Below are 24953 nucleotides of genomic sequence, written 5' to 3'. Positions count from 1 at the left end.
ACTCGGATAGATGCTATTATAAACGGATTTCCTTTTCGGTATGTTACTTACAAGGTACAGCGAATTCGTTGTTAAATATTGATTTTAGCTCATTTACACACACACACACACACACACACCATGTACATATATATATATATATATATATATTTATATATATACATATATATGTATATATATATATATATATATTTATATATATACATATATATGTATATATATATATATATACATATGTGTGTGTATGTATTTTTCAGTGAGAGAGAGAGAGAGAGAGAGAGAGAGAGAGAGAGAGAGAGAAATAATCTTGATTTTACTATTGAAACCTCAGCACATTTTCCTTTATAACTTAGTTTATTTTATGTCTTCGTCTAAGGAATGTGTGAATTGACACTTGCCCCAGTTCCCATTCTGAAAGAGAAAACACATTGAACAATTTTCTTTGAATATTTTCACTTGGAGCTTTAATGTCTTGAAAATAGAAGCAGATTATTTTCAATTTTGTTTATTTATGTGTATATTTTTTTATTTATGATGTTTTTATTATATTTCTGTCTATTAATCAGTTTCAGTTACTGACAATTCGTCAAAGAGTATTTTGTGCAATTATGTTGTTTCAATTACATTACGTATATATTCATTTATTCATTTGTTTTTTTGTTTATTTTCATGTAGTTTTATGTAGTTATTGACTTTTTACTGTATTTATTAATTCTATTAATTCATTCAAGCATTTATTTATTTATGTATTACTTTAGTAAACATTTAACTGGGTTCTACAAGGCATTATGAGAGTTGCGTGAAGTAGATGATGAATGGAGAAGTATTAATTCAAAAGCACCGGATAGAGACGTCTGGCGAAATCTAACCAAGGTCCTTTGTGTCAGTAGCCTTAGGAGGAGATGATGATGATGATTATATCCTGATATTTCTTCCTATTTATTTATATACTTTCAAATATTGTCAATTCGTATTACATTTTTAACTTGTGTAACCTTCTCCATAGAAAACACGTTCATACGCAAACACTGCTTTCGTGCTTTATGTCAATGTGTACTCGCGTAAATTCTTTCCAAGGGCCTGCATATATTACTTCGGTTACGCTTGAATAATCATCGCCCTTGGTGTACCCGGGAACACAAGGTCATTATCGGGACCTTTACCCTGAAACTGCTTGAATGTTCTCTTGCTGAATACGTTTACTTATTGCTGCGTTGACTTTCCATAAATATTTTTTCTTAAGCTCTGAAGTTTGGTCTTGTGCTTATATATATATATATATATATATGTATGTATATATATATGCATATATATATACATATATATACTGTATATATATTATACATATATATATATATATATATATATACATATGAATTAATATTCATAGAACATATATGCATATATAACATGTATTTATGTTATATATGCATGTACTGTAGGCTCTGTATGTATGTATTTACTCGTGCTTCTATTGTATACGATCATATTTTTACTTTGTGTATCGAATGATGATGAATTAGGACTCGAAAAAGAAATGAAATATAAAAAGCGCGTAGAGGACAATTTCTGGGCTGTCTCCTAAAATTATTAATAGTCATTAAAAAAAACACACATATATGTCAATCACTGTCTTTTCTTAAAAAGTAATGCATATTAGATTCTGAGGGCTTGGCTCTGCTTTGACTGGCGGACATCATATAACCTTGACGAAATTATAATTTTTTTTTATCCTCTGCCAAACAATAAGAGTCGAAAAACAAATGAAGATTATTCAAAGACAAGAAAGAAGAGGTAGAAAACATCGATATATTCCAAGGTCTATCAGTATTCTATAGACCTTAATAACATCAAGATTAATTCAACCATTGCATGCTTATGAGTAGATTAGTGACCTCATGTTGACCTTGCACCCAAAGCAGCCTGTAACCTAATTTTACCTAAATTTCGAAATTTAGTGAAAAAGAGCAAGATCTGGACTTAACTGGCTAATAAATTTATGATCTTGTTTATTTCTTAACGCCCTACTCGGGTGTTTAGATACCTTGAGCTTCAAGTTTCCCATTCTGGGCGTTTCATCTTGACCTCAATAAAGTAAGGGCGTGAACATTTATATGAAAATTAATACGGTTATTAGAAACGGCTATTTTTTGTTTTGCTTTTTTTCCAATGAATTTTGCCATATCTTTTGATAATTGAGTTTCTTCCTATTGGATTTGGTTTTGCTATAAAGTATTTTTTTTTTTTTGTGGAAAAGTAGGATTATCGCATTATGTGCATGCACACATACTGCATTTTTTATATAAGTATATTTATATACATTTATCAACGATTAAACTTATATCTTTGATATCGGGTAGCGTCATCAGAAAAGAGGGGTAGACGTTACTGTCACGCTCATTTTTTAAGTTTAGAGAACAAACTTATCATTGTCTTCGGACGCTTCATATCCCAGCACAGAAGACTTACAATCTTCCTTATATAATACAAAGCAAGTGTCTGTATATATATATATATATATATATATATATATATATAATTTCTTTCTTTCCTGTCACACTGAGCAGCAACCACTCAGAACCAACAAATTTCCACAATTTGCCTAAACTGCCGTGTGGTAGTTAGGAAAGGGGGATAGGGTGGGAAGGGTTGAATCTGTGTTCATAGGTGTACATATTGATCTAAGTATTTAGACGTCTTTTTTTGCGGGTCGCTTACGCTAAATTTTGAATAATAGCCGTCTTGCAACACCTCTTTTACTCTACCTAGCCTCCTCTATCTTCCTTTTTCCTTTTCATTGTTTGACCATCTTTCTTTTCATCCTTTTCACCAGCCATAAAAACATTTACTGATCCATTTTTTTCCGATTTCATTTGCTCTCGCCTGCTTACTCTTTCTGACATTCAACTTACTATAAACATTTTCAAAGCTTTTCTCACTTATCCGTGACTTCCCATAATCACTATGCAGTAAATACCATGTCAAATTGTCAACGTGTATGTTGGATTTATTTAGTCATTAAGTAATTTCGTAGATTTGGGATCAATGTTCATGACTAACATTGTGCTTACTTCACAACATTTCTGTTCAGGTTCAGGTTCAAGGGTGAGGCATAGCCTTTACAACAGTGCCTCCATTAATAATCATATATTTTCCTATCAAGAATAGTGGTGGGGTTAAAAGCTTTGCTAATGAGAAATGTATTCTCTATCCCCATTGGCCCACAAAGATATTATAGTGTGTGAACTTCATATTATTCCAATTATGTAGCTTTCTTCTCTATCCAGAATCAAAGATGTATATTTTTACTCCTAAATCTCCCGTCCTTCTATTATTTTCGAACCTGTATGTGGTAGTAATTGACACATTCATACACACAATCTTTGTTTTATAGTTTAGATTACGTATGTTGTATATGCTAACATAAATTTTCGGTTTATTCTCAGTTGGGATAGATTTGCATACGAGGGGCTTTATATTTGCAATTATTCTACATTTATTCACACACGTTTTATTCTAATAAAAACATTATATTGTCGTCAACCTCTACAATTATTATAAAAGATTTATCTTCCCTGGAAGAAAAGGGTATAATATGAAACAGATTTAGTATTCACACAAATTTCCAACAATCATTTATTTTCTTTACAATTACACAGTGAGGAGAGCATATTTATTTAGATGAACCCGGTGACCATTTTGTATCCGAGTTTATTGTTCAGAGTTTGCATAAGTTGAAGATCCACTTGCGCGAAATATTCCAAATACACGAACATTTCGTTGAAGTGCAGTGCTGCGGTACGGAGTTATTTGAGAGAATCATGCTTTATCGCCCTTTGTGTTGCTTTGCCGTGCAAAATGGTACTTGACACGGTTATGTTTGGGCAGAGAGAGAGAGAGAGAGAGAGAGAGAGAGAGAGGAGAGAGAGAGAGAGAGATATTTTGGATGCCTCAAAGACTTTTAGTGCATCCGCAGAGACTCCATTTGCTCCTGCGTAGAGCGATTTAGTGTAAACGTTTAGAAAATTTAATGATTTCTTATAACTTGTTATTGAATTCTTTTAACCGTGTTACTGTTTACTACATCCACTAGAAGTATGTTCCATGTATTTGCTATTTTGTATGGAGAGAGAGAGAGAGAGAGAGAGAGAGAGAGAGAGAGAGAGAGGAATTTTGGATGTCTCAAAGACTTTAGTGCATCCGTAGAGACTCCGTTATTTGCGATTTAGTTAAAATGTTTAGAGAATTTTTATGATTTTGTATAACTTATTCTTGAACACTTACCGTGTTACTGTTTAATACATCCGCTAGAAGTATGTTCCATGTATTTGCTATTTTGTAGAGAGAGAGAGAGAGAGAGAGAGAGAGAGAGAGAATATGTATTACGTTAGAAAAGTTATTAAAGTGGGCGTCAATAAAATAAATCGGGGAGAAATGTTTACCTTTGAACTTAGGATAGAGTTTTGTGTCAGAGGAAAGTATGGGTGGACACCACAACCACAATGTAGGTCAGATCTTTCTGCTTTTATTGATATTATTTTCATGAGAATTAAGTCTACCAAAATAATTCTAAAATGGACAGCTTTACATGTTCTTCACTATATTCCATACTTGCTGCTAATATTTACTTCAATGGGAGTTTTTTCAACGTTTAAACAATTATAGTGTTTGCGCTGTTTACTTGATTGTAGTTAATTACAGTATATCTTTTACCATTTAGAGGAAACAAAACGATATGCATATTGTTTTGAACGTGACATAAAACTAGCCTCTCTCTCTCTCTCTCTCTCTCTCTCTCTCTCTCTCATGGAGGATAGCATTTTTTACCACAGATATAGCCATATGGCCGGTCTTAATATTACCAAAGGTGTTAACAGATCCTTCGTAGAGCTTTAAAATTGGACTCCTTTTCTGCTGAGTCATCCAAACTTCCTCTTGGTTTCTTTTCTATCTGTCGTAAACAGAACCTTTCTCTCGTTTCCTTTCCCGTATCCTGTTGTCTCGGCTTTCTACGAATATTTCGATCGCATTTTCCTGAAGTCATTTTACTTCAAAGTTTATTGTGTTATCGCTCATGAGTTATTTCCTCTGAAGGAATCCTTTGCTTTTCATTGTTTTCGAATCAATTTAATCTCCCCTACATAATAAAGAGGAAGCGTCTGGCTATGCAGTATATATATATATATATATATAGATATATATATATATATAGATATATATATATATATATATATCCATTAACACAGCGGCATCGCTAGACATAATTACTCGATTCCTTCCCGTCCCTCGAGTAGGGTGGAGAGGGAGTAGTCATACCCTGGTGAGAGGGGTTGTAGTAAGGAAAGGGGCAGGGGTGAAAAGGGTTGAATCTGTGCATGCGCGTGCATAACTATCTAAATATTTAGTCCTCATTTTTGACGGGTCGCGTGTATTAGTATTATATATTAAACGAATTTATTATTGTAATTCAACCCTAGTTTATTTTTACAATCTAATGGAATTTCTTGCACATGGTAAATTAGTTTATTTTGCAATCTAATGAGGTTTCTTGCACTCGTTAAATTTTTCATTTATCTCCATATTGCTGAAATTATTTTTGTTTTACCACATTGAGGTTATTCTTTTGAAAAATAATTGGGACTAAGAACTGAATAAAAGAAGCGATTTGCCATAATGGCAACTAAGAACAGCTGAGATTTCACGTAAAAGGAAAAATTTTAGAATTTAAAAATGAAGATAAAATGGAAAAATTAACAAAATGTAAGGCAATATCGAAGAGAAAGTTGTGTGAAAATCGAATAAAAATAAACAATAGGAAAAAGGACTGAAGAAAATAGGAAAGAGCCAAATATTGTACTTGACCTTTGCAGGGTAATCGTTACGATAGTCAGAAATTTCACTGGCGTACAAATAATGGAACGATTTCTGGGAAACTCGACACGAGTTGGCATTTTGTAACTGCTGACGTCTTCTGAGGCTTTGATTCGTTCTCTTCCTTCCGTTGATCAGGGTCTTGTAAAATCACACCTTTCAATGGAAGAATTTTTTTTTATGTGCCCTTCATTGGATGCCATTTTATATCATTCGTTTAATAAAATATAGGAGTTTGGCATTTAAAGTATCTCAATCATTAATTTTTTTTTTTTATTCTCTACTGTCATATTTTTTTTTTATTTAGATCTACTAAGTTTTATTATCTAAATGCCATAAGTTTTTTTTTTTTATTTAGATTTACTAAGTTTTATTATCTACTAAATGCCATAATTTTTCTTTTTATTTAGATCTATTAAGTTTTGAACTCTACTAAATACCATAAGTTTTACATTTAGGTTGAGGCGGATATATAAGGATTTAAATGTAGGATTTTGTAGGACTTTACGTCCTCCAGAAATTTCATATTATTCAATGATTTTGTGTAAAACTAAAAGTTTTGCTCGCAAAGTGTTCCAACGGATTCTGTACCATGAGTCAAGGATTTCTGTGTATTGAATTAGATAGTTGAGCAACGAACATAATTAAATCATTACCGTTGCCTCTAGTGTATCGTTCATATGAATAATAGTTTAAATTCTGGGAAAAGTAAATGGGTTTGGCTGTTATATTTTATTTATTTTTTTCATTATTTTTTTTTTAGCGCAGTAATAACATACATCAGGGTATGGTAGTGCCATAGCCTCTGTACCATGACCTTCCACTGTCTTGGGTTAGAGTTCTCTTGCTTGAGGGTACACTCGGGCTCACTATTCTATCTAATTTCTTTTCCTCCAGTTTCGTTAAAGTTCTTATAGTTTATCTAGGAAATATTTATTTCAATGTTATTGTTCTCAAAATTTTCTATTTTTCCTTGTTTCCTTTCCTCAATGAGCTATTTTCCCTGTTGGAGCTCGTGGGCTTATAGCATCCTGCTTTCCAACTAGGGTTGTAGCTTAGCAAATAATAATAATAATATTATAATGATAATAATAAGCGTGTTTGTTTGACAGCTTGTGTTATTCTCTCGCTATTTTCGTGTTTCGACTTTCCGTGAACAAAACTGAAAACAAGAAACGCCCAAGAACGTGTGTACAGTATAATTATGAATATCTCTCTCTCTCTCTCTCTCTCTCTCTCTCTCTCTCTCTCTCTCTCTCACACACACACACACACACACACACAGATATAAATATATTGCCGTGCAGTTTCATAACTTATCAGGTTGATATACGTATTTTTGTAATAGTTTTTTTAGGGGCATTTCACATTTTCATGGTATCGAAAACAGTTTTTTTTTCGGGAATAATTTTGAATCAAGCGTTGCTAAGTACTGTATTTTCTGTGATCATGATCTCCATTGTTGATAATGACAACGTAAATACCTTTATTGATTATAGTAATATCATAATAAAAGTAACAACATTGATAATAATTATGATGTTAGTATTAGTAATATGTACACAAAAATAACTACAATAGAATTACTCATCTTACTTGCAGAAGTCTCGCATCAATCTCTTGTTAATGAGAGTTCTAAATATAGAGTATACTGACGATCAAGTAAGTGCTCAGCCTTCATGCTGGTCACTTTTGAAAATACGATAATATTTCTTCATTCAGTATAATTTGACTAGTTCCGGAAGCACTTTGCAGACTTCATTTCAGTAAAAGGATGTATCACCTACAGTGTTTTGTCTCAAGGAACGTCCTTGCGCTCTCTCTCTCTCTCTCTCTCTCTCTCTCTCTCTCTCTCTGTTTCTTGACCTTCATTCTAACTTGATTTTCCCTTTTCCATAATCTATGCAGAAGGCAAAGTTGATTCAATTCGACTTAGTCCGATTTTAGATTTACATTATCACATTATAGGAGTCTTACCCTGTTGTGAGAGATCTGGCTGTGAAAAAAGGGACAAAACTGCATAAAAGTGACCTTATTTTGGTCTATTTGTATATATTCGTTTCTATTTATCACTTCCGTCTGTCCTTCATACCCAAATTTACAATTTTCTCAACTCTACGCCTTCAGTCTTAAAGTTTCTTCAAGATATCCTTGTGCACAGTTTCTTTCGTTTACTTATGTCGTAATGTGTATAATGCACGTACACACACACACACACACATATATATATATATATATGTAATATATAATATATATATATATATATATGTGTGTGTATATATATATATATATATATATAAAATGTTCGTTTGTATCGTTGTGTATATGCACACTGTATGTGTAACGTACAGGCTTTTCCTTTTTCTTTGTATATAATCTGTACGTACCCACAAACTCATTAATTACAGTTATGCTATGAATGACATTCACCTCCCATGTTTTCCAAAATATTTTTATCTTCTTTTCTGGCTGTATCTTCCCCCTCCTTTTTCTCTACCTCCTTTAACTTTTCATGGTTACCTAACTTCCTGTATGTGTTCGCCAGCTTGCAATATAACCTTCGACTCTTCAGGTAACTTCCTTCCTGTATAGAAGAGCAACAGTAAAGATCCCCGTAAAGGTTATAAAGAATAACTTTTTTTTTTTAGGCACGAAGCGACCTTCAGCATGACTACGTTCAATTTTCTCTGGAGTTATTCATTTTCCTCGGCATAACATTCTCGTGCCCGATCGTTACAGATTTAGGCGGAAATGGTTTTATTAGTAAATGTGTCATCGGGAATTCCTTTTCTGTAATTAAGTAATTTGTTCGATGAAAATGTCATTATAGACCCAGTGGCATTTCTCTCTTGTTTCTGTTATACGTTTTTGCGCAATATCCCGTCTTGGCAAGCTCGGAAATTTTCATTAGTGTTTCTCTCAGTTTTCGATATAACTAATATTTTTTTGTCATTGCTGTCAGATATATTGCTCCATTTAGTAAACACAAAAGGTTAAGTGAAAATAAATATTGGAATTATAGACAAAATTGTCAACTGAGTAGATAATTGTTATTATCAATGAATAAGTAATCGGTAGAACCAAATATTAGTGGGTATTAAACAACGTATTTTTTAACAGATGCTACTAAAGTACAGAAGGTCGTTGTACTGAAGCACGGTAGGAGATCGGGTTTTCAATAACGTCAGGGAGTCGCTAACTGTGTTTTAGACATAAAAAGGCCTGCGTCATTTAATCATCCATTATAGGTCTCAGAGCTTGTTGTTGCTTCCTTTTATTTTATTACATTACTCTTGGTTTTATTACATACTGTTTTATGACATTAAATCTTTTTTTAGAGAGAGAGAGAGAGAGAGAGAGAGAGAGAGAGAGAGAGAGAGAGAGAGAGAGAGAGAGAGAGAGAGAGAGATTCAAACGTTCAATTTCCTGCCAAAAATCGTGTCACTAATAGTAATAGTCTTAATATCCTTTGGAGTTCCAAACGCGACCCTGTCGTCTGCTAAACTTGATATCAAAGACGAAAAAGAAAAAAAACAAGTCATTTCCTTGCAGTCACGGAACTATACAAAGAATGAGGTGCAAATGAAATGATTTTGCATAGTGCAATCATTGAGCCTCTTGCAGCTTACTGTAAACATTACTAAAAGTGCTTATAGCATTCGTTCGGCTCCTGGCAGCACCCACTTTTTAGCCACCTACTTTATCTCAGTTCCCACTTCCTTTTTTCATCTTGCTGCATAAACTCTTTGCTTCATGATTAAAATCCACGGGATTGTTGCTCCCTGGCTGTGAATGGTTTCCCTGGCCTCAGCACCTGGCCATATGTCCCAATCCAGTTCTGTAAATAACTCTCACCTTTAGTGGAGTGGTGCCGTCAGTGCACCTCACACAGTACACTGTAGGCATTAATGGAAAATGATTTTTGCTGCGTTTCTTCGGTCCCTTGCTGTTCTTGCATTATATCCTGTCACTTTACTTCCACTGTTGTTTCCTTACTTCCCTCTTCCTGTCCAAAACTTCCTCAGACTTACACGTTATAGTGCAACTGCGACCCTACTCCCCGTTGCCCTCGATTGCCGAATGACCTCACAAGCCCCAGCGTCGAGTTGTTAGTCCCAAATTTATACATATACAAATAAGGACCTTATGCAAAAAAATTAAGGTTTCTTTGCGATGATTATAAAGCCTATAGCCAGATCAGGAAGCATTATTGGCGTACCCTTTGATTAGCCATAGACAATATTTAACTGGTGAAGGCTGCGACAGCATTAGATAATAGATTGAATAACATCATGTAACCTTTAACAACCAGTCGGTCTCAAAATCAAGGTTGTTGACCTGGTGTGGCGTCCTGCCCCCCCCCCCCCCCCGTTTCACCTCAACGCCAGTAATGCAAAATTATTATTATTATTATTAGTAGTAGTAGTAGTAGTAGTAGTAGCAGCAGCCTATCGTTATTTTAAATTTGACTTCCAGAAATAGAAGCAGTGAAAATCGACAAGCAAACACAAAGAAAGTCTGGTAAAATGAAGCAATCTTTTCGAGTAAATCTAAATCTTCCTTTTCTTCTTCTGGCTTAAACGAATAAGAATTCCCGTCACCGAACCCTGGATCGATATGACGTTTTTCAGTCGCATGGCCCAAGTCTGTGATTATACTTTCAGCTCGCCACGCGAAGTTTAGCTTAAAGGATGAAGAATTTATGCCGTTTTAATGAAAGACTTCATTTTAATTGTGCAAGTAACGTCTGTATCATTTTGGGATTATGAACACTGAACGCTCGGTGTCTTATTTCATTTGTGTCCAGGTGTCATTTTTTATAACGCTTTAAACCATAAATCCTTCTTGATTTGTCCTGACCTAATTTATCACTTGATTTGACCATCTCTCTCTCTCTCTCTCTCTCTCTCTCTCTCTCTCTCTCTCTCTCTCTCTCCTTCACAAATATATGAAACGTCATATTTTTGTCATAAATTAGGACACAAATATTCATAATGTTTTAATCCTCATTAATTATGATAAATAATGATATTTTTAGATAAATCAAGTCGTCTTCCGTCACGAACTGTTCTGTAAAACACACATTTTATCGCTGTATTAGCATAGTAGGTCAAGAAAAAAATATGGAGAGAGAGAGAGAGAGAGAGAGAGAGAGAGAGAGAGAGAGAGAGAGAGAGAGAGAGAGAGAGAGAGAGAGAATTAACAAGCATTTCATTGAGACAGGAGTGGTTACTTTTAAAGCTTGAATTGTTATCTTTAAAATTCTCAGCTTACATGACATAAAGCACTTCAGTCATTTTTATCTTCATGTTTGCAACACTATAATTTAAAGATAACTCTTGCACTTCGTGTCAAATCTCTCCTCTTGAATTATGAAATGCCCAGAGAAAAATACCATAACCCAAAGAATTATCAGATATATCAGCAACAAGAGAGATATAGGAAACGTTTACTTTTTGAGTTGTTATATATTTTAATTAGATGCACATGAAAGTACTTTTTTCTTTGATGTTCTTTGTTGTCGCAACAGTTTGCAGAACAGTCAATTCTTCATCAAGTCTCCTTACTCTTACCAGACACAATGCAACTTTCAGTATTGAAGGCATAACAACGCGGTCACGATGAATTGTTAATTTAGCAGAAGCTCGTTGGCGCTATGAAGTGTTTGGAAAGGGCTATTGCAGTGGAGATTAATAAAGGCTTTTTTTTTTTTTTTTTTTTTTAGCTTTGTGAAGAAGTAATTGGTATTCGTGTTATTTTTATTACTACCTTAGTAAATTAAAAGAGTTCTTTAGTAATTATCAACGGTAATATGAGAAGTACCTGTAGTACACCATTGTATCGAATTGGTATCCTAATTGTTGTTGATTCGTTTATTTCGTTAGGGTTAGTGGCAACAGTATACTTCGTGCTGTGCACTGCAGACATCACAGTCTTTGCAGCGTCACTTAGGCCCCTAGCTACAACCCCCTCTCTGGCTTCTACTTTACCCCCTTCTTGCTTCCTTTCTTACAAGTTACAGTCCAGCCGCTTGCAATTTTTGCCTCATAATGCTAATGCAAGTTTTCTCACATTTGCACCTTAGCGCGGAACGACCTCCCCGGCCACCACCACGTTGAGTCTTACAGGTGGTAGTACAACAGTACACCTCACGCGGTGTACTGTAGGCATAAGGGATCTTTGCAGCGTTCTTTCGCCCCCTAGCTGTACTTGTTTTATATCCTCCTATTTTATCTCTGTTCCTCCGTACTTTTTTCCTTCTTCATTTATTAACTTTTGATGTTCATCCTCATCTAAGTTTTACTTCAAAGTGCAATTTTGGGGTTTTCCTTTGTTGAACTTTGGTGCTAAATGACCCCACAAGCCCCAGCGCCGGGTAATATAACTCAATTCATAAATCTAATCCAACCGTTGTTTTGGTGGAATAGTAACTAATTGAATGCGCCCAGAAATAGCTATTTAGTTGGAAGGTTCTACCAACGGGTAGGAACCTTAGGCTTATGGATATGCACGAGACTTCCTTCGCCTCTCCATCCTTACCACCGTTATCATCAATCGACCAAATCTTAATCCCATATTTTTTTTTTTTATAGAATTAGCTCATTAAGATCTACAGGGCAATAAGATTTTATTTTGTAAGTCTGATATACTGTCTGGGAGCTTCTTTAGTAAGTGTAAGGGAATAATACATTTTTACTCTTTTTCATCAACAATCCTTATTATATTTGTCTATTTAATAATGAGAAATATTAAACTATATTTGTCGGAAAAAGACTTACTCATCAGTCTACCTTATTGTCTGAGTTTAGTATTTATTTTTTATTCGTAATTGATTACATTGCTTAAAGTTTAAGACATGATTAGGAGAGGCTATGGAGACCTGAGGATAGATACTCTCATTTACTTTTAACATATTTTTTTTTCACTCGAAATTATCGAATTGGCCGAGGGTTGTGGTGGCCGATGTGGTAACGTCCCTGACTGGTAATCGCCAGACTGGGATTCGAGTCCCGCTCAAACTCGTTAGTTTCTTTGGTCGCTGCAACCTCACCATCCTTGTGAGCTATGGAGGGGGAGTTTGGGGGAGCCTGTAGGTCTATCTGCTGAGTCATCAGAACCCATTGCCTGGCCCTCCTTGATCCTAGCTTGGGTGCTGATCATATGTAATATGGTCAGTCTCTAGGGCATTGTCCTGCTTGATAGGGTAATTCACTGTCCCTTGCCTTTGCTATTCATGAGCGGCTTTACTTTTAAACATGGGGCAAAAATATCAAATTAATGAAGTGGTGTAGGCCTATCTATATCTGCGGTAAACCGTTTTATGAGAAATGTACTTTTGCAGAGTTGCACAATTGCGCTTATTCTAGTTTACTCAATTTCATTAGATGTAGAAGAAATTAAATGATAGGAGTAATCAAAAGGTATAACATGGATTTCGCTTATACAACCCGATATAATTAATATTGATGGCTTTAAAAAGACTAATATGTTTTGAATATTACCCAAATTTTTAATTAGGTCGCCCTTTTCTCCATAAAAACGTCTTTTCAGATTAACTGCATTTGATTAAATTTTGTGTTCGCAGGCAAAATATCAAATGTTAAGTAATGATCACGGATAATACACATCGTTAATGCTAATGTCCTGTTTGTAATTATATCTGATCTGTCAATCTTTCTGTTTCTCTTGCACAACATCTGTTGAAATCTAAAAAAAGACTGAAAGTTCTTGCGTCGTATCAATATCTTAGATTCTTATTATGGCGCTTACTGCAAATTTTATTCGACAGTAGTATGAAACTTTCTAATAAAAATATGATATATGTAGTTTGTGTAACTGGTATTTGTTTACAAGAGCACGCTCTCAATTTATTCCAAAATTATGCATTCCTGCAGCTCTCCTCTTTTTGTACAGTAATTAGGAAGTTCTTTAAATGCTGGGAAAGCAAAAAATAGCAAGATATGTTGCGCAAGGGTGGGGGGGGGGGGTTGATTGGTAAGGAGGTACTAAACGACCTGGAACCGACATCGTCAACATAGTCAACCAAACAGAAGTTTGTGACGTCAGCGTGCATTTGGTATATTCATAATATATATTAAATTGAAAATTGAACAATTACTCAAAAGTGTCACTTTGTGAAATATATATTTTATATTTGGTAAATATTTTATAATAAATGTTATTAAAGTGTTCTTTAAAGAAACTTTTTTGAGAATGACTAGTTTTCCCAGACGAGTCGACTTTTCGCTACACTAACGCCATCTATTGACTTGCCTGCCAATTTCCCGCCAATAAAAACAGTCATTCTCATAGAAAGTTTCTTTTGAAAGAATAAGATTTATAGTTAAGTATTTACCAAATAAAATTTCCAATCCTTACAATTCACAAATAGAGACACTTTTGAGTATTTGCTCCATTTTTTATTTTGTATATATTCTGAATATATACCAAATGTACGCTGACGTCACGAACTTCTCTGACTGTTGACGATGTCGGTTCTAGGTCGTTTAGTACCGCCGCAACCAACCGGTCCCCCCCCCCCCCCTCATGCAACATATCTTGCTATTTTTTGCTTTCCCAGCTTTTAAAGTACCTGCAAATTACTGTTCAAAAGGGGAGAGCTGCAGAAATGTATAATTTTGGAGTAAATGGAGAGCGTAATCTTGTAAACAAATATAGTGTACTTTGGTATTATAGACGTGAATGTATCAAAATTGTGCAAGTTTTCTTATTTAGAAATAAGAAGACCCTTTTACATAAGTGGGGATACCCATTATGTTTGTGGGTGGGAATAATTACTTGCTCTGCACGAAATCTTGAAATCTTAATTTGTGCAAATTAGACATGACTGCAGGTAGATATATATATATATATATATATATATATATATATATATATATATATATATATATATATATATATATATATATATATATATATATATGTGTGTGTGTGTGTGTGTGTGTGTGTGTGTGTGTGTGTGTGTGTGTGCGCGCGCGCGTGCACGCGTATGCACTTGTGCATATCTCGCATGTACACAAACACGCTTGTAGGCTACATGAAGTGCATGCATGTATGTGTTGTTGCATAAACATTCATGATTTTGAAATAAATCCCACAATGAAACACACTAAAGAACATTTCAGACCTGAACTTATTTTATGTTTTACTTTCTCCCACAGCATTGGGGACACATGCTGACAATTTCGTGATGTGCCCAGCCAAGGCTTTGGAGTGGAACACCCGAAGATACAGAATCTTGGAGGAGATTGTTACTCACATGCCCCACATAATTTGCCTTCAGGTGAGGTACCACGTTTTAAAATGTTTGTCATATATTTGGCTAATATATAGTATGATAGTTTAATTGCTAGCGAAAATGAAATTCTCTCGAAGAAATGGGCGAGTGCTGGCTAGTTTGTTGTTTTTCTCTATATATTTAATAGGGAATGGGGCATAATAACTTACTTATCGGTCGATTTAAATGTGAAGTATTTTTTTTTATTCCTAGTCCATTGTTTACATTTGAGAAAATTGAGAGACTGAAGGGGACTTACTGTGCATGCGTCTTTTTCTATGGATTGCGGATTGCGGAGCTATGTGTGCATTTACAATGACGTATTTGTCAGGTGGATTTTTTGAATCAATTAAAAGCTTATAATTGCTTCTGCATAAGGTCCGGGATGTTGTTCCACAACAGCCATTATTTTCCCACTTTCGCCTTCAGTATACCACCATCTCGTAAAGGTGTCTCAGAGTAAACATAAATCTGTTTCGAAATTTAGTGTAATTTCTTTTATGTCGGCAATTGATTATGATAGAAATGCTCTCCGTTCAGTGTAAAGTTATTGTTACTCGCGTGAAATTAAAAAAGATAACAGCGAAATAAGGCCTCAAAGGTCCGATTGTGACTTATTTTCAGGGAAGGCCAGCGGCCCAGCACATTTTCTACTGCAAAGCTAAACCGTTTGTAATGATTGCCAAGAAAACTAAAAAGGCGACTATGTCAATCATAAGGTAAGGAATTGGTTGTGATTTACTTTTCATAATGGAAGGATTTATTTGTGATTTACTTTATCGTAATCTAAGGATCTATTTGTGATTTACTTTTAGTTTGTGACCTGGGAATGGGTGTCCAGGTGTGACCTGGGAAGGGGGCTCCAGGGGGTTTGCCCCCCCCCGGCTTCGGATTGTGACCTGGGAAGGGGGGTCCGGGGGGCTTCCCCCCTCTGGCTAGGGGTTGTGACCAGGGAACTACTAGGTTAGGTGAGGTGGGTTTCTTAGGTTCTGTACCCTTTTACAAATCTCAAAAGTTAAATAATCAAGGTTTGGCCTATTTTCAACCATTTATACGAACCATATATTTTTCCAACTGGTTATCTTGGGCTTATTTTGCATTTCTGACTATTATTATTGCTGTAAATCACTCGTTTCTGACATTTCCCCACCCAGAAAAAACCTGGTTTCCCACTGGGGTCCCCGATAATTGTCATTACATAAGGGGGTCCAAAAACTCATGAATGGGTGGTTTGCCCCAATAATCAAGGTCAGAAATGTATAAAACACAAGATAGCGAGTAGGAAAAATATATGGTTCAATGTTTTTGGCTAGAAAATAAAGTATCAAATATTTACCAGATATTTACCCAACCTTCTTTTTTGGTAAATTTTTTGAAAGAGGAACCAGCCCAAAATGACGTGAAAATAGTTTTTCTAGGTTATTTTGATGTGTTTTGCACGAATATCACCTTCATTTTCCTCGGAAATGAACGGTTTTAGACTTTACTCTATAACAAACATAACCTAACCTAGGGCCCTGTACCCCTACCTAGGCCCCTGTACCCCTACCTAGGCCCCTGTACCCCTACCTAGGGCCCCCCCCCCCTTAAGGCCACAGTGATTAGTAACATTAGAAGAATTAGAAGAAATATCCTGGGAGGGCCAGACAATGGCTTCAGTCGTTGCATTCTATTATTAGTAACATTAGAAGAATGAAAAGAAATATCCACTCAGTGGTAGGAATATTTAAATATAATTGGCTTTCATTTGTTTAAAATGAGCCAATTATTTCAAAGTATCAAGTCACGTGGTACGTGAATAAGTCACGTGGGGCAATCAAACGAAGTGTATAGGTGGAACAAAAAGAGGGGGCGGAGCTATGAAGTCATTTTTTGGCGGGAGTCAAAGGGTGAACATCTCTCTTTAATAGCCACTCGCCTTAGTAAAAAACAGTCCTCTTTTTTTTTTTTTTTTTTTCGTAACAAAAATCGATTAATTATGTTCTATTCATCTCCGGGCATAACTAATGGTATATTCCTAATCAGTAAAGTGTGATTTATGCGTTCCTGAAGTATTTATAGGTCGCTAAGCTGGTTCCTCTTTCTAAAATAATACCCCTTTTTTAACCCAGTTTAATGCAACTGTTTACCTCTCTAAACATGAATTTTGCATCAGCTGTGGTTTCCATAATCCCCATTAGACTTTGTATGTAACTGGGGTTATATTTTCCCCATATGAAACACCCTAGGAGGCTAGTATCATTGATACACTTTACACGGTGCGAATTCAGGCGTAACGAAAGATCTTATATTAAAAAGAATACTTTTCTTCATCCCTGCTTCCTTTCATCCATCTTGGTGATCAACCTCTTTTGACTACAACTTCATAGAGTTGCACCTTGATGCTGTTTTGTGCAAATAACATCTCTTAATTTGTTCAAAATGCCACCTAGTGATTACATAATAAAACAAAGTCCCTCACTCGTGATCGTTAATACATATGCCTAAAATCCACCGTCAGTCTCCTTAAATTAAACAATGGACTTATGATATCAGTGGTGTTCATACTTTAGTCCACCAATACATGAGTTATTATGCCCCAGCACCCATTAGTTAGAAACACTCCTAAATGGCCAGCACTCATCCACTTTAACAAATTCCTGTTTGTCTTTAGATTAAAGTATCATGTATTTACCTTTTAAGTTTCTTAACTGTTACCTAACATTTTTATGTTATTTTGCAAGCAACAAGCTCTTTTTTTAGTGTAATACCTGAAGTATTCCCTGGGCGCTGATCATACGATATATGGTCACTCTCTAGGGCATTGTCCTGCTTGATAGGGCAATGTCACTGTCCCTTGCCTCTGCATTCATGAGCAGCCTTTAAACCTTTAAACCCCGTCTGTAAATTTAACAGTTTTGGGGAACCACATTATGAAACTTTGTTTTTGTGTGGGGAATAGAGCTAGTAGTATATAGGATGCATTCCTAACTTAGCCAAGGGTGCTGAATTTTGTCTAACCAGGATGCCTCCTCTAATCTGACCTTGAGTGCTGGAAGCCAGAGTAAAAGTTGAATTTTTAGTCATTCAGGGTTGTATTATGGAATGATTTTTTGTATGATTCTGCCTTCATTATAAACCCTATCTTATGTAAAGAGTAACATTGTTTGTATCTGTTTCAGATGACTTTGGTAATCATTGTTTATACCGTAGGCTACTAGGCTATTTATGCCGATGTCAGACAATGACCACAGTCATCTGAAACAGATAAAACAATATTACTCAACATAGTAAGTTAAGTTTTATATTGAGCAGAGAATCATATAAGGAATCATAACCCTCAAGTTCTGTTCTTAATTCATATTGGAGATCAGCAGTTTTAGAGAAACAGGTCCTTTCCAGCTGTAACAATGGTAGGAGGACTTTGTGGGAAACTAGGTTTATTTGTGAGGAAATTGAGTAAAGTACTTGGATGTATCCTAATGTAACTTGGATGTTGGATTTTAACATGACCCTGAGTATTTGCAACCTATGTGACTTGGATATGCTGCATCCCTTGGTACCTGGGTTAGGTCTGTTTTCCTTACCTTAATCCGTATGAAAAATTCCAGATGTCTGGTGCCATTGTGATCGATCATGGGATGCATCACTGTACAATACTGTTACCTCATTTACTGTAACTAATTTTATGTTCTCATGTCTCCCAAAAATCCTGGTTTCCTAATGTGGGCCCACATTATTCTTAGCCATGGATGGGGACTTTTATCTCTAAAATTACAATACTGTCCTATAGAAGTCAAGGCAAGAAAATGTTTAAAAAATTTATAAAATTATGAAAAACTATATTTTTGATTCTAGAATACGTATATAAAAGTACTGAGAACACAGGCCAGTGTGAGAACACTTTCTTGTATATTGTAGATTTAACACACTCTAGTGTTGGATGAACGTAAATTGCACGTCTGAACTGAAGCACCTATTATGTGTGACAGCACGACAGCATTGTTGGATGTTTAACACTCTCTTTCTTATTACAACTTGCCATACAATACTGTCCCTATATCTTACATACAGTGATACCTTTTGGTTAACAAATTTAATCTGCTCCTTGAGCAATCTTGCAACCACAACAATTTTTCCCCTAATTAAAGGAAACTCATTCAATGCATTCCACACAGCAATGAATACACTTAAACACTAATTTTCAAAAGTTTGTAATCTTATTTAAGGAGCAAATTATAACCCCTAACATCAGAAATTAATACAGATTAGTAATACACAATGTTTGCTAGGTCATGTTTCTTGATCATTTCTTTTTACACTTCTTAGGTAATCATTTTCATCTAAAAAGTTTTCTTTACCATCTTTGGCACCACGATCTTGGCGTGAACATTATGAATTACAATGACATGCAGTCACAAATTTACAAAGACCACTTCCAAAGCCACTTGCAAGATAACCTTAGATAATGCTGGTACAAGCACCGCAAAGAGAGTGAACAAGTTCAGTCTGAGACGGGTTGGTTAGTTAAACAAAACAAAATGTCATAAAAATCCCTTGAGCATTGTGTCTTTGCTACATGGATACTTTGTGACTGCTTCCTACTCAACATCGCATACCATCCTCGTTAGTGTTTGTCCACAAAAAAAATCCCATATGGAGGGAAGTTTTTGCTCACAGATTGATACAATGCTCATACACCAATTTGAGTTTTTATACTTGTACGTACAGTATCCTCTACCGATTTGTTTGTATTCTGAGTTATTGTACTCTTAAATTGAGGTACTGATACTATATAACACCAGGCCACCAGCCACCCGTTGATAGACTATCACCAGAGAGTTATGGGGTCCTTTGACCGGCCAGATGGTACTACATTGGATCCTTCTCTCTGGTTATGGTTCACTTTCCTTGTGCCTACACATACACTGAATAGTCCAGCCTGTTCTTTACAGATTCTCTGTCCTCATATACCTGACAACACTTGAGATTACCAAATTATTCTTCTTTGCTCAATGGGTTAACTACTGCAATGTAATTGGTTTGGGGCTACTATTCTATTGGTAAGGGTAGAAGAGACACTTTAGCTGTGGTAAGCAGCTCTTCTAGGAGAAGGACACTCCAAAATCAAACCATTGTTCTCTAATCTTGGGTAGTGCCATCTCTAATCTTGGGTAGTGCCATAACCCCTGAGTAGTCTTGCCAGTTCTTTACAGATTCTCCTCTGTCCTCATATACCTAACAATACTTGAGATTGCCAAACAATTCTTCTTTGCTCAAGGGGTTAACCACTGCAATGTAATTGTTCTGGGGCTACTATCCTATTTGTAAGGGTAGAAGAGACTCTAGCTGTGGTAAGCAGCTCTTCTAGGAGAAGGACACTCCAAAATCAAACCATTGTTCTCTTATCTTGGGTAATGCCATAACCCCTGTACCATGGTCTTTCACTGTGTCTTGGGTTAGTTTTCTTGCTTGAGGGTACATTCGGGCACACTACTCTATCTAATTTCTCTTCCTCTTGTTTTGTTAGTTTTTATAGTTTATATTGGAAATATTTATTTTAATGTTGTTACTGTTCTTAAAATGTTTTTATTTCTCCTTGTTTCCTTTCCTTTCCTTGATGGGGCCCCTGGGCTTATAGCATCCTGCTTTTCCATCTAGGGTTGTAGCTTAGCAAGTAATAATAATAATGGTAATATCAGATTCTGTGGAGCCTTTAACATCCTGCCATTGATAGTGCATCCTTGGTTAATATAACTCCTGTCCATTTTTTAGCTTAAATTCACTTGAGGGTTTGCTTGTGGTTCTGAGGATAATGTCACAATTGAGAGCTGGTGATAGGGGAGTGTTTCTGTAAGAAAGTATTCTGTTTTGATACTATTGCATCAGGCTTAGCAGGCTGAGGGAGCTGTCAAAGAGGGGGGAGGAACATTGTCATTGGTGTGAGAAGTGTGGAAGGGCAGTTATCCTAATGGTTATGGGTTCTGTTCTGGAGTACGTCCACAACAACCATTATTATCATTATTATTATTACTAGCTAACCTACAACCCTTGCTGGAAAAGCAGGATACTATAAGCTCAAGGGCTCTAACAGGGAAAATAGTGTACCCCATCGGTACCAAGAACTCGCCTGCATGCAAATGGTCTCCGGCGGCACATGCACAACCACCAGCAGATGCACGATTACCGTGAGCACGATCACCACAAACATGTTCGCCATGCAAACGATCGCCACGTGTTAAGCCAACATGCGATAGACCATCACGTGTTAAGCCAACATGCGATAGATCATCATGAGTCCGATTACCGATACACTCAAGATCACCACACACTAAAACAAGGCACAAGCATGATTATCAGCTCGCACAAGTTCGCCAACAAGCAAACACTCAGTCATGCTCACTATCAAGATCTCCGACATAAACACGATTGCATTCACCTACACATGCAATGACTCGTGCATGTTCGCCTTATAAGACGAAAACAAATAAATGTTCAAGACATTTACGTTCTTCATCTGAGAAACGTAGGGGGCAGGAAATAAACAGAATCACAGTCCCCAAGGACTAAGACAGCTTGTACACAGTTCACTTTCTCTCTTCCTGCTTGAGAAATTTAAACTTTAGAGAACGAACTATTTCTTTCCCCTGAGTCACATCCAAGGGAAAATCTCCTCCTTGGAAGAGCAAGCATGATCAAAAGTCCCAGTGCAGCTGAAAACACCCAAACCTTTATCTTCTGGGGATTGGGATTTAAGTGCACCCTGTATCCTCGGATTGCCTAAAGTCCAATCCTAAGCCTGGATCTAAGGCTCGCCCATCAGCTCGAGACCGATCTCGGTAACAAGATACGTCTTTGAGACGAGATCGCTCAGTCTCTTGTAATAATACCAGTCACAACGGCAATTCATACAGGTAGGACTCTCCCTTGCGTAGCTGTGAGGAGAAGAAAATGGCAATACCTAGGTGAACTAATGATGCATTCCAGAACATAGGGAGTCTTCCTCTCACATGAGAAGTTCAAATCATTGCTCTTCCTCAGAGGGGAGATACTCTTTAGTGATCAAATTGCTCATTGTCTTACTCCCCCTTTTGCCTTTCGAAGATTAGAATACCTAGTGTCTCTTCAACCTCAGAGGGTAAGAGAGAGAACGGCAGCAAGGCTGCATAGACTTCTCATAAGTCTATGATTGCTCCCTCCCCTTCTGAGTCACACTCCATAGGGAAGGAGGAATCAGTACGTACTCTTGTTGAATCCTACCTTCGAGGGAGAGGAGAGGTGTCTTGGTTTAGAGGAAGTTTCTTCTCTTAATATGGGTCCCCTATTGGCAGAGACTGAAAACTCAGTCAGAATCAACCTTTCTCAAAGTTCTATTCATCATTAGGGAGCTGAATGAACTTGAAGAGGCATCCATAGAACCCATCAGAGGCTGGATAACAGAGATTGATTGATGCTTTGGCACCCCTCAAGGCTCCAGACCCACCCTTAAGCTTTCCTGGTCGGTACTTGCGTGGGACACACTTGTCAGTGAATTCATAGGTCACCAGACCCAAGTATTCTCTCCGATCCAGCTGTTCCATTAAGCTCCAGCCTCTAGCCCTTTTTCGGCAGCAAAGGCTTTATGACGATGGCTTTAACCACAGGCACGACCGCAGATAGACTGAAGTATGAGGGCACTTCTTTCTCAGCCTCTGAGCCCACAGCTATGGAAATTGCAGTGACATACTTGGCTGATCAGTCAGCCAGCCAGTGAGCAAACTTGGTACTAAAGAGGAGGGATTCAGCACCCTTGTGCTTCTTCAGTTAGATAGGAGGCATCTCTTGCTTTCAAGAATGCCTCAATCCTGGATATCTCGACTCTCTTCCCTGTTGAGGAGACCAAGAACACCGTTGACAAGTGGAAGAAGAGTCACAACTCCCTTTTCCACAAAGCAGTGATATTCAAAGGCCGTGGCCCTTCCTAGTCAACTGATCATCGACTGTCTTCCCAGCTCAGTAGAACAGTAGCAAAGAAGACCACGGTGAAGCCCAGAATATGATCTGTGGCTGCAAGACTTTCTACCTCTAGAAAGGGTGGGGTGCATGCTCCACTCTTTTGCTTCCAACCCAGCCATGCCAGGAAGGGCGGCAGAGGTAAGATTGTGTAGTAAGAGTCTTGCAGGACAAATACCACCTTTCTTTTGTTTAGCTCTTCGTCTTCCCTTCACTTGCTCTCCAATGACATTCCTGGTGTATCTTGCAGAATTGCTAAAAGCACTCGTCTTCATGTGCAAAGTAAAGGTGATCATGGAGAAAAATATCCTTGAATTTGTCCAAGATGGGTCCTCTGGCTTCTACAGCCAACTTTTTCGGGTAGAAAATTTGATGGGTGAATGGAAACCCGTCGTTAATCTCTCTCCCTTAGGTCAAAGTGGAGTTAGCGCTACTGTTAGGGTGGATGTGGCTCCTCCTGCACCTGGCAACCAGCTTTGTTTACCTAGTTAAAAAGCTTAACGGCCATTTTCAGCTTTGCTGAAGTCATCCATCCCATCCATCTACCAAGGCACTTCATCAATTTTGAGGGGTAACCAATATAAAAAAAAAAAGAACAAAAGGGGACTTTTCTTCTCATAACTTCTCACAGCCTGACGTAGGATTCAACCGAGATTGGTTGGTACTGCTGGGGTGCCACAGCCCACCCTTTTCCATTATCCCCCACACATGATGCTTCATGTGTGGTGGATAACAGGGGAGGGGGTGTTGTGCACACTAGCTGAAGTCGTACTCCTATTAAATGTCTCAGGTTTGTATGGTAAGAAAGAAAACAAATTTATTAAAAAATTTCTAATGTTTCAGCATTTTTTGCATACTCACTATTCATCACAATAAAATGTCTGCATTAAAAAATAATTAAATCCTTCGCATGTCATACAAGATAATTAAATATCTTTAAGATTATAAATTTCTTTTAGGAAGGAGATATTGTGATTGAGTCTGTTTTTATTTGTGTTTATGGATTGGATTTTGTCAAAACTACTGTACTCGGCAGATTTTAATGAAATTTTCACTGAAGATAGAACTTAGGACGTGGACGACCTCTTTTAATTTTGGAGCTGATCTGGATCCTGCTTTCAGATCCGGGTCCGAATTCCAGATCTGGGTCCGAATCTGAATTCCAGATCTGTATTCCAGATCTAGGTCCGAATCTGAATTCCAAATCCAGGCCTGGATCCAAATTCCAGATCCGGGTCCAAATCCGAATTCCAGAGCTGGGTCCAAAACTGATTTCCAGGTCCTGATCCAAATTCCAGATCTAAGTCCGGCTTCGAATTCAAGATTCGGATCTACATTTTTTGTGTTTCTGTGGACAGGATTATGTCAAAACTACAAGACAGATTTTAACAAAATTTTAATGGACGACTCCGTTAAATTTTGGAGATGATCCGTATTTGCATTTTTCATCATTTTAAAAATGTCAAAACTACTCTACGGATTTTGATGAAATTTTCACCCCAGATAGATCATAGGGCATGGACGACTTTGTTATATTTTGTATATGATCCGTATCTTGATTCTAGTTTATTTATTTGTGTGACTGGGGACAGTGTTATACCAATACTACTCAATGGATTTGGATGAAATTTTCACTACAGATAGATCTTGGGTCATGGACGACCTCATTAAATTTTGGAGGTGATCCAGATCCGGGTCCAGATTCTAGATTCTGGATTTGCATCTTTCGGCACTTTAAAGATATCAACACTACTGAATGGACTTTGACAAAGTTTTCACCACATAGATCTTAGGTCATGAACATCCCCATTAA

At 36.7% G+C, this 24953-nt stretch overlaps 1 protein-coding gene across 4 annotated transcripts in view; it reads left to right on the top strand.

The window, feature by feature from the left end:
• Positions 1-24953, top strand: part of LOC137620733 (nocturnin-like) — a 198213-nt gene that overhangs the window by 74101 nt on the left and 99159 nt on the right. For all 4 annotated transcript variants that reach the window (XM_068351100.1, XM_068351101.1, XM_068351102.1 and 1 more), the window contains one exon: positions 15054-15175. In XM_068351100.1, the coding sequence (XP_068207201.1) occupies positions 15054-15175 (122 nt within the window). The remainder of the gene's footprint in view (positions 1-15053; positions 15176-24953) is intronic.

Source organism: Palaemon carinicauda, chromosome 27 (assembly GCF_036898095.1).
Source record: "Palaemon carinicauda isolate YSFRI2023 chromosome 27, ASM3689809v2, whole genome shotgun sequence".
NCBI classification, from domain to species: domain Eukaryota; kingdom Metazoa; phylum Arthropoda; class Malacostraca; order Decapoda; family Palaemonidae; genus Palaemon; species Palaemon carinicauda.
Note: the sequence above shows the minus strand (reverse complement) of the source record. Positions and strands in the feature narration are given on the sequence as shown.